Raw genomic sequence first — 10,910 nt, 5'->3', positions numbered from 1 at the left:
ATCAGTTCCTATAGGAGAGCTATTCACATCACTCTCATAAATGCAAACAAATGTCTTTTCTTTAGCCTTGATTAACCTGGTGGGTCTCATCAGGTTACCTAATAACCAAATTCATTGTGGCTGTGCAACTCTTGCTTCCCTCAGCCAGGACCTTTGCTGAACCTTACAGGTGATCCTTGCCCTTCCTCCTTTCTGTACATGATCTGTGGGTAAGTGGCAGAATCCCCTTTCCCAGGGATGTTATCCGGTCTCGTGTGGTGTGTATCACAGCTTTCTGAAAAGGACTTGGTCTTGAGGATGCATTTTTCAGCGTTCCACTCAAAAAAATGCATTTTATCTGTCAAGGTGCATAGGGGCTGAACCTTACAGGTGATCCTTGCCCTTCCTCCTTTCTGTACATGATCTGTGGGTAAGTGGCAGAATCCCCTTTCCCAGGGATGTTATCCGGTCTCGTGTGGTGTGTATCACAGCTTTCTGAAAAGGACTTGGTCTTGAGGATGCATTTTTCAGCGTTCCACTCAAAAAAATGCATTTTATCTGTCAAGGTGCATAGGGGAAAAAATGGGTTTCTTCCTACCTGCTCGAGTCAAGACACCTGTCCATAGCATGTGGTGTGTGTGGAATATTCCACCTGGTGCATGAGCAAAGCAGGATTTTTCATTCGTTGTGTTAGATTGCTGCATATTTCTTCTTAGTATCGCATACCTCATCTGATAAACCAGAACATAAGGCTGGGGTTATTCCCTTTTCCAGGACCACCTCTTAAAGACGTGTTTGCATGAAAAGGGAGCCCCAGGGCCAAACCAGGTAGTGATTGATAACTTACTGAGGGAAAAATTTCTAGCTTACTGGTAGGCTGCTGCTCAAAGGGAGGTGCAGATAGATGGGTAGCTGTGCAATCACTTGCCATGGCCTACACTTGGTCTTGAAAGAGGTGTCATCTGTTTATCATTAGTTTTCCACCCTTCTGTTTCCGTACCAGGACAAAGCTTTTACCAAGTTCTTTTTCTTTCAGATCAAGGATTCTGACTTTTTTGTTTAAATTCATTTTGAATCCTCGTGTGATCTGAAATGTTGGGAAGGGAAGCATCTGGAACTGCCTGGAGGCCTATAGGGAATTACTCTATCTGGAAGGAGGAATACATCTCTATCTGGAATACATCTCCTCTATACACTATTTTCTGTAATAAGAGTTGCAGTGCCCTTGCAGGAAAGTCTCCCAGTTTCTAAGATGTTTTTCCAGTCCTATGATCAGTCTCATGAGAGAAGGAAACTCAGTTATCCCTGCAGAACTTACGGACAAGACATATGTAATTCACAACCTCCATGATACTGTTACGGATTTCCTCCTTGGTTTTGCTATGTGAGCATCTCCCCAGTGCTGTAATCTCACATGGAAAGTTGTACCCTTCTGATACTGGCTGGTTTACATCTGTTACCATTTCTGGTCTTCAGACAGCTGGGCCCGGGCCCCACCAGGATTTCCAGCTCCTGACCTTTATTTATACTTCCCTTCTATCATTGAGCTGCTTCAGAGAATTAAAATAACCATGTGTCCAAGGTGGTTTCTCTCTGAGCCACCAGAATAGAAGGTGCTGGAGACGTCAGGCATGGATAAACGAGAAGGAAAATGCAGAGGAGGAAGGGCACCACATTTTCCTGCAAAGTGCAGTCAGTATTCTACTGTCTTTGTATGAGGTGTAAAGCACCCTTTAGGATGAGCAGGAGGACAGTGTTGAGCTAAAAGGCCCATGTATATGAACCTACTTTCAATGCCATTTCTTTGCTTTGTATGTTTCTTTTAAAGCAGCCAGTGACAATAAGCTAGTTTAATTTGCCCATGCTTCTCTACCAAATTTCTCTTCTGGATTCTCACACATTAACAAGTAATTGTGGCAAGAGGGGGTTGTAGCTGCTGTAGGAATATTTAAGACAAAATGCCTGTAATAGTAGTGGTGATTTTGCATTACTTTTCTCTGTGTACTTTTCTGGGAACTGAGGTGATGCATGTACTACAAATGCTAAGAGAAAAAAAAAATGTTTTATATGTTTATCACTCAAAGGGCAGTTGCTTCATCATAGTTAAAAAGTGAAACCATAGTTTCTGCCCATCAGAATTTCAGTAGACAAAAAATTAGTGAAGACCGGGAAAGGAAGTGAAAAAGCACTAAAACCAAGGCAAGCAAGATGGATATAGAGAAATGTGGATCAAGAGGTTAAGAGGCAACTTTTTTGGTCACTTGTAAAAGTTAACTTTGAAGGATATGTTGGCTGTGTACCTGAATTGGTTGGTGCTTTTCTGAACTGTTCTCTACTTAGATTATTCAGCCAAACTAAGACAAAGTCTTCCTTAGAGTAAATGTCTGTAATTTTCCAGTTTTTGTGAAGTAAATAACAGCAGGAGAACATTTGTTTTTATATGATGGCATTCGGGTGCCAGTCAGAACTTGGGATATGCTGAAAACGAAGGGGACAGCTCATGTTAACTTTTTGCTTTGGGTTCTTACAGAGGACTGTTTGTCACTATTGGGTAGCAAATGTTCTAAACCACAACCCCAGGCAAAACTGTGTGGGTTTTTAGGAACATTTACAGCCTAAATCTTGAACCAGATTTGGATTTTACAAAGTGACTGCCAGTTTTTTGATACAAGTAGCTGTACCATCAAATGTGATTCCAAATTCCATAAAATACCAATCTAGATAGAAATCGTATTTTCATATAAACTCTTTGCATTAACAGTGTGGTGTAACGGGTCGTTAAAGTAAGAATCTGATCTTTCCTGGCTTGGCTCCACATCAAAACAGCTGAAAATCCAGTTTTAATCATTGTATACAATTGGCTGTCTCTGGGCACTTTAAAGGCAGATAAGCTTATACAAAGTCCAAGGCCCAGGAATGTGGTTGGAATTTAGGCCCAGCTATACCTGTCTTCAGCTGCTTTTGTCCAAAAATGCAGGACTTGAGCTTCTGCCAATGTGCAGCTAAGTGCCATTTACAGTATCATTTGTTCTGTTTACCCAGTGGGCAGTCACCTTCGCCAGTGCCCTGACTGTGGCTCTGCAGAGGACAAGACTCAATCTGTTTGTTGGTTTTCTTTTGTCACCTGCCTCGCTACAGGTAACATCAGTTGCAAGGGGATGACAGAGCGCATTCATAGCATCAACCTTCACAACTTCAGCAATTCTGTGCTCGAGACCCTCAACGAGCAGCGCAACCGTGGCCACTTCTGTGACGTGACGGTCCGCATACACGGGAGCATGCTACGCGCCCACCGTTGTGTGCTGGCGGCTGGCAGCCCCTTCTTCCAGGACAAGCTGCTGCTGGGCTACAGTGACATCGAGATCCCCTCCGTGGTGTCAGTCCAGTCTGTGCAAAAGCTCATTGACTTCATGTACAGCGGGGTGCTGCGGGTCTCGCAGTCGGAGGCCCTCCAAATCCTCACAGCTGCCAGCATCCTGCAGATCAAGACTGTGATTGATGAGTGCACAAGGATTGTCTCACAAAATGTGGGAGAGGTCTACCCGGTGATTCAGGATTCAGGCCAGGAGACACCCAGGGGAACACCCGAATCAGGCACCTCGGGGCAGAGCACCGACACAGAGTCTGGCTACCTGCAGAGCCATTCGCAGCACAGCGTGGACAGGATCTACTCGGCCCTCTATGCCTGTTCCATGCAGAATGGCAGTGGGGAGCGCTCCTTTTACAGTGGGGCTGTGGTCAGCCACCACGAAACAGCCCTGGGGCTCCCCAGGGACCATCACATGGAAGACCCCAGCTGGATTACCCGGATCCACGAACGGTCGCAACAGATGGAGCGGTACCTCTCCACCACTCCGGAGACCACACACTGCCGCAAGCAACCACGCCCTGTCCGAATTCAAACCCTGATGGGCAACATCCACATTAAGCAGGAGATGGAGGATGACTATGACTACTATGGCCAACAGAGAGTGCAGATCCTTGAGCGCAATGAGTCTGAGGAATGCACTGAGGACACTGACCAAGCAGAAGGCACTGAGAGTGAGCCCAAAGGGGAGAGTTTTGACTCGGGAGTCAGTTCCTCCATTGGCACTGAGCCCGATTCCGTGGAGCAGCAGTTTATGGCTGGTCTGGGCCGGGATGGGCAGCAAGAACCTTCTCAAGCAGATCAAAATGATGTCCCCGCTGACGGTGCTCAGCCACAGCAGCAGCAGCAGCAGCAGCCTGTAGATGCCAACTCTTCGTCGCCAGAGAGAAGCAATGACGTTGAAATGGACAGCAAAGTGCTCACAGTCAATAACAGCACCGAAAAGGGGGCTCTGCAGCCTTCTGTCAACACAACTGTTGCCCAACCATTGCCAACCACACAGATCTACTTACGCCAGACAGAAACCCTCACCAGCAATCTGAGGATGCCACTGACTCTGACCAGCAACACTCAGGTCATTGGCACAGCTGGCAACACTTACCTGCCCGCCCTTTTCACCACACAGTCTGCTGGCAGTGGCCCTAAGCCTTTTCTCTTCAGCCTGCCCCAGCCTTTAGCTGGCCAACAGACACAGTTTGTGACAGTGTCCCAGCCTGGCCTCTCAACCTTTACTGCCCAGCTGCCAGCCCCACAGCCCTTGGCCCCATCTGCGGGCCACAGCACAGCAGGTGGGCAAGGTGAAAAAAAGCCTTACGAGTGCACTCTCTGTAACAAGACTTTCACCGCCAAACAGAACTACGTCAAGCACATGTTTGTACACACAGGTAAGAGTAACGTCCCTTTGGCGTATACGCGAAACCAGAGGAAGTCCTTGGCAAACATGGACTTAGATTCTGTTTCCCAGCCTGCCAGCCCCCCAGCACAAGCAGGAGGGAGAGGTCATCAGGGAGCTGGTGTCACCGTGCACTTTCTGAGCTCACTGCATTCAAGTTGGGCCCCTGCAGACACATATAGGTCTCCTAGAGGGGCCTACCTGTGCATGGTGTAGAAACAAGCTCATTTTACTTGGCTTAAAATGTGTCCTGCACCCATCCAAGGAAATGGTAAGCATTTGTTGTCCCCTGCAAGCTGACTAGGCAATATTAACTAGAAGGGGCATGAGGAAACCGTAGTAAGTCATTAAATGAAAACTCTGTCTACTGAGAAGGTGCATCCCCCTGTAAGTTTTACAGCTACAGGGGTTTAAGCTCCAGTGATGATGACTGACATGAGTTTAGGGCATGGCCATTCCTGGTGGAGTTGCAGCAGCAGGTCTGGGCCCAGGTGTTACACATACTGCCACATATTTCCTGAACCTCACCTATTCCTATAAGAAAGTAAATTTGGAGTTTTTTTCAGGATGTTTTTCAGTACTTCACTGAAGCTGCAATTCCCTGTCTCTTGGTAAGACAGATGTTTCACTAGCTGTGAGTGCAGAAACATAGGGCTGAATGAGAAAATTTTAAAATAATATATGTAGAACACAACATCAGCACCCTTTTTGTTTAAAAATGCAACTGCTTTAGTATATAGTCTTTTGAGATGATATAAGTGACCATATTTACTACAAAGCCAAAACTGCCTTTTCTAGCTTTGTTAAGTTAGGAGACTTCAAAGCAAGGAGATCCATGTGTCTTACATGGACAAGCTGTCCTAGGTTCAGGATTGAATTTTGCTTCCTTTAGCCCTTGGCTCATTCTGACGTTGGAGAGAAATTCTAGTTTAGAGAAAGAGTAAATATTTCTCTCACCAAGCAGTGGTTTTGTTAATGTCAGATCTTAATATAAATTCTGGGTTTGTGATACATGGAGTAGAACCTGGAGAAACTGCCCAAGGTTATGGGAGGAATGTATGTCATGCCTCCTCATTGTATCCAACAGATTTCACTTCCATGTGCATATGTAAACTTTTAACTTTTATTTATCTATAATTGTCACTTTAAAAATTCCTCTAGACATCTAAGGCAGACATGTACATATACAAAAAGGTCAACTTCTCAGGACTGGTACAAAATGTATGATTGCAGTTATCAAGAGTCCTGAATCCCAAGATTACACTTTGTGTGTGCTTATGTTCTCCATCTTTCTGTTGGGGATGAGTAGCTAAAATACTGTGTGGATAGTGCTGTGTAATTCACAGTAGTATCCCCTTCAGAACAGTCATATATGTTCACCTGCATCCTTGTTCTAAAAGCTGGAAAGGCTTTTTCACAAATAACTTCAATGAGATTCGGTGCTTTATTTTCCCCACCTCCAGCTATGCACTGCATTTGATATTTGGAGTCAGATAAAAAATAATATTGGAAGACCTGACCTAAAATATTCCTAGCTACAACACATAAGGTCAGCCAAGGAAGTTGATAGGCATCTCCAATCATGAATTAATATTTTATTTGTGTGGGTCTGAGAATGCCCAAAATAATGAACTTTGGTGGCAAAGAGAGAATTGGGTGGATAAATTATTTTCAAGTTCATTTAGGAACTAACTGGCTCCTGGAGTGTCTGGGAAAATAATTGCACCTTAACCCATAAGCAGGGCTTCAGAAAATCTTTCTGAAAATAACCTTTATGTGTATGGCCTTAGAGAAAGCATGTCTGCTACCTTGTCTAGTGCTGGATAGGATCATTATGAAAACTGTGAGAGGAGACAGCTGTTCCCACTGTCAGGGTGACTTTCCTCAGCTCTGTTAAAAGAAGCCAGGTAAAGTGGCTCTGCAAAAGATCCATGGAAAAAGGGGAAGATCTGGGAGATGCAAATGCTTTAATTAGTCTTGCTGTTTGGAGGGCTCACAAGAGAAGCCATGGAGGAGCCTAATCATAAACCAGAATTCAACAACCTAAAAGCCTCTCAATCTCTGCATGTTTTTATGCTTCCAAAAACTGCACTCTGATGTACCTTTCCCTGCAATGAAAGCACTGCAATTTAGGCTCAAACCTACTTCCCTTTCTTTCACATGGGCACAAACATACAAGAGGTGGATATTTTGCCGTGTTCCCTGCAGACAGGCTTTAATGTATCCCAGAGTCTTGTTCTCCGAGACATGCAAAGCTGTGGAAATACAGTGCTAGAATGCATGCAGTGCCTGTGCACCTCGTAAGCCATCATTGCCCTCTCCTACGTATCACACTGTGATTAATATTCGATAACTGCCCCACATTGCTATCTAAAAACAGCCACATAAGAAGTAAAGACCCAAAAGGAGGAACATGCACTTTTAATTCACTGAGCAATGTTTTCTCTGACTTCAGGATGAAGAATTGTGGGAATAAAGAACTTACAGTGCTCACTTAGGAAGCATGTACATTTGCATACAAAAAAGAAAACCTACAAAGTTTTGAGATTCTTAGGAAAGAAGAAATGCCAGAAAGGTTTGAAGCTAAGATTACAAAGCCAGAACCCAGTGTATCTTTGAAACATGCACAGGCAAAACTTAGGGTGGTTTTATAGCAGAGTCTCAACAGGGTCTAGAGAAGAAGAGACTGACTTATTACAAACTCTGAGACATACATTGCCTAAGGAAAAAATGAGCATTGTAAATATACTAGTCTCTTGTAAGTTAATCAGACATTATTATAGCTGACACACTATCATTTTCCACACAACACATCAAGCATATTGACCTGTCCACACTCAACACACTACTGTGTTTGAAAAGCCAGCAGGAAGGTGAGGGCTTCATGGGTTTTGGCCAAGTGTCTTTTCACTGAGTGGGGACAAACTCATCATTGGTGCACTGGTTTCACTCACAGATGTCACCGTCATACGTGCAAACTGTGAAATAAAAAGAAACAGGGACTCAGGGGAGAGAAAAAGAAGTAGGTCCTTCCCATCCAATCCATATTAATTATCTCCTCTTAAAATTGAATATAAGTAGCGTATTGTAATCTCATTATACAAAGAGTAAATGATATATTACTACAGGCATGAGATGGTCCCTGAAGATTGAGTCTTCAGGATTTAAAACAGTGCCAAACAGATTGTATAAGGAGGAAGCAGGATGTCTGTGAAAGAAAAGGATCCCTGCTAGAGGGGAAATTGCAGAATGACCAAAGGAAAATAATGTTTCAGTCAGTGAAACAGAGGATCATTTTGATTGTTTGAGAGCTATGGTACCATCTCTCTCCCTGACAGCTCTGGGGATGATGAATTACCACACCTGAAATATACCTCAAGTGATTCAGTAAACAAATTAAAAAGCAGGTATTGATGGGTCATTCAGGGTGTGGGTGTTGTCTACGTTACTGATGCAGCAACATAGCATGAAAATACCATGCAACATGATGCCGTGGCATTGTCTCCCGGAAGAACTGACCATGAGGAGGAATTCCGAGTAGCCTGGACAAGCCAATCATATGTGCTCAGCTCAATATTTTTTTTTCAGCGTAGGAGTAACTGGTATGTCAGCATGTGATCAGAGTTCACTTAGACGAGCTGCCAGAATCAGTTTTACAACAGCCCTGGGTGCACAAGGCAATGTGGTAGATGACGTAATACCTCTGTTTTACCTGATATGGTGTTTTATTTAACTGGCAGTTAAATTTCATGTCTGTTACACTGGAAGTTTATCCATCAGGTTGCCCTTTGTATGGTGCTGCCTGGTCCAGGCAATTTTGTGTGTTGAGGTACCTCAATTATCTTTTTAGTTACTCATATCCATCCTCCAGCAATGAGATTTGATCAGAAAAAGAGGCAACAAACATAAACGTTTTATAGAGCCGGATTGCTTTGGCAATCTCTTGTGTTTCTCTTCTGAGAAATTTAAAGCAATTTGACTAAAATGAGTGTGTTACAGGCCAGCTATCTGGTAATCCCTAGTTTTGTCCATATTTATATTGCACACAGGTGGGGAGATGGAGGCACTGAAAGGTAAAGAAACGTGACTAAGACCTGTCTAGAATTGAGTGTGAGAGGGCAGGACAGGAGTATGGGCGGGGGGGGCTGTGCCAGTGATGGTGGGGGTAGACGCCAGGACCTTTTAAATCTGGTCCTGTCTTGCGGTGCCTACTATGTGGACTTGAAGAAATCAGCTCCTTTTAATGTGTGTGGATTGGGAATACCTATGGCCCCCTTTGTAAAGGGTTTTACAGGGCACCTCTCCGAAGTCCCGGTGGGACTTACTGTTAGTTTATTGCAGAGAGTCATACAGAGCTGGTTTAATTTTATTATCTCTCTTTTGTCTGATTTTCTTTCTTTCTCTCTCTCTCTCGTTGGTCATGGGCAGGTGAGAAACCCCACCAATGCAGCATCTGTTGGCGCTCCTTCTCTTTAAAGGATTACCTAATCAAACACATGGTGACGCACACTGGCGTGCGGGCGTACCAGTGCAGTATCTGCAACAAACGCTTCACCCAGAAGAGCTCCCTTAACGTGCACATGCGCCTCCACCGCGGGGAGAAGTCCTACGAGTGCTACATCTGCAAGAAGAAGTTCTCCCACAAGACCCTGCTGGAGAGGCATGTGGCTCTGCACAGTGCCACCAACGGCACGCCTGGAGCCACCGGCACCGGCGCCAGGGCCGTCCCTGCCGGGGTGGTGGCCTGCACGGAGGGGACCACGTACGTCTGCTCTGTCTGTCCAGCTAAGTTTGACCAAATCGAGCATTTCAACGACCACATGAGGATGCATGTGTCAGACGGATAAGTAGAATCTCTCTCTCTCTTTGTTATGAACAAAAAAAATAGAAACAACAAAAAAAGCTATGGCACTAGAATTTAAGAAATGATTTTTTGTTTCATTTTTACCTTTGTTTTCCTCCTTCTTTTGGGTTCGTTTCGTTTTGTTGTTTTTGTACTACATGAAGAACTGGTTTTTGCCTGCTGGTACATTACATTTCCGGAGGCTGGGTGAATAATAATTTTCCCAACCTCCCTCGGATGGTGGCCTTAAGGCCAGGTAGTGCTTCATGAGCTCCACTGGTTGGATCTCTAGCTACTGGCCTCTAAATACAACCCTTCTTTACTACAAAAAAACAAACAAACAAAAAAAAAACCCACAAAAAAATCAAAAAAACAGACAGAAAAAATATATTAAAAAAAAATTCTTTTTTCTCACTTGTGAAGAGCACTACAAAAAGAAAAGAAACAAAACAAAATATATTACAAATCTACAAGGCCTACTGTCGTTGTAAGTACACCGCTCGCAGTGTTTCAATGGACATAATTCACAATGCTGACCGCTTTTGGACTTCACAGTATCCAGTTAGAACTGTGGAATATTTTGCTTCTGGTTGAGCAGCAACCAGAGGAAACAAGGCCCTGCTGGTTTCCACCATGTGTCTGCTTTCTCACACACACACGCGTCCACAAACACACGAAAGGGCTGAGGGGAGTGCAAGGCGGCGTGTCTTGGATAGTGTGGAGTCCCTGCAGGGTGAGGAAAAAGAATCAGAGCTTCCTCACCTGGATTCTGCTCCATCCCACGCTCTCTGGCGCACCCTCCCCGCTGCTTTTCCCATACCACCACCACCACCTTACAGCAGAAACCAAGAAGATTCAGACAACGAGCAACGGTGGCTTTTTTGTAATTTATTCAGTGTCTTCGCTGAGCCCAGGGCCTCAGCACAATCAAGAGAGACATTCACAGAAGGCAAAGAGAAACACAGAGGAAAATCAAAGATATCAGAGGTTGCAACCTATGGATCTAGGTACAAGAGAAGGGTTAGTTCCCCCAATCTTTGAAAAAAAAAAAAAAAATTGCATCAGGATTTTCGTGTGGAAGAAAGATGAATAGGGGGTGGGTGGGGAGGGGAATAATAATTAAAAAAAAAAAAGAGTTCTTGGGACTTTTTTAATTCAAAATTTTATAGAGGGGCAAAAGTGACGTTTACCAGATAGAATGCTGATTTTTTTAATATATTTACAACAGTATTTGTGTACAAAAAAAAACAAAAAAATTGAGATTGTTAAAAGTAATTTTTCTTTGTTTTCTTTTTTGTTTTGCATACACTGCCACTAATATCTTCTCT

The 10,910-nt window shown here is 44.0% G+C and overlaps 1 protein-coding gene across 1 annotated transcript; it reads left to right on the top strand.

Moving 5' to 3' along the window:
* The first annotated feature begins 1,876 nt into the window (after positions 1–1,876).
* ZBTB20 (zinc finger and BTB domain containing 20) lies at positions 1,877–10,326 on the top strand. The gene is made up of 3 exons (XM_010153728.1): positions 1,877–1,892; positions 3,118–4,731; positions 9,168–10,326. The coding sequence occupies exons 2-3, from the start codon at positions 3,138–3,140 to the stop codon at positions 9,584–9,586; spliced, it is 2,013 nt and encodes a 670-aa protein (XP_010152030.1). The 5' UTR covers positions 1,877–1,892; positions 3,118–3,137; the 3' UTR covers positions 9,587–10,326.
* The last annotated feature ends 584 nt before the right edge of the window (positions 10,327–10,910 follow it).

Source organism: Eurypyga helias, unplaced genomic scaffold (genome assembly GCF_000690775.1).
Source record: "Eurypyga helias isolate BGI_N326 unplaced genomic scaffold, ASM69077v1 scaffold36946, whole genome shotgun sequence".
In the NCBI taxonomy this organism is placed as follows: Eukaryota; Metazoa; Chordata; class Aves; order Eurypygiformes; family Eurypygidae; genus Eurypyga; species Eurypyga helias.
The sequence above is the reverse complement of the archived record's forward strand: the minus strand, read 5'-3'. Positions and strand labels throughout refer to the sequence as shown.

What these genes read in the sequence shown, in the direction of transcription:
- ZBTB20 (XM_010153728.1), top strand. Translation starts at nt 3,138, where the DNA reads ATGACAGAGCGCATTCATAGCATCAACCTTCACAACTTCAGCAATTCT. An exon ending in GCACATGTTTGTACACACAG is followed by an intron (nt 4,732 to 9,167) that starts GTAAGAGTAACG and finishes GGTCATGGGCAG; the next exon opens with GTGAGAAACCCCACCAATGC.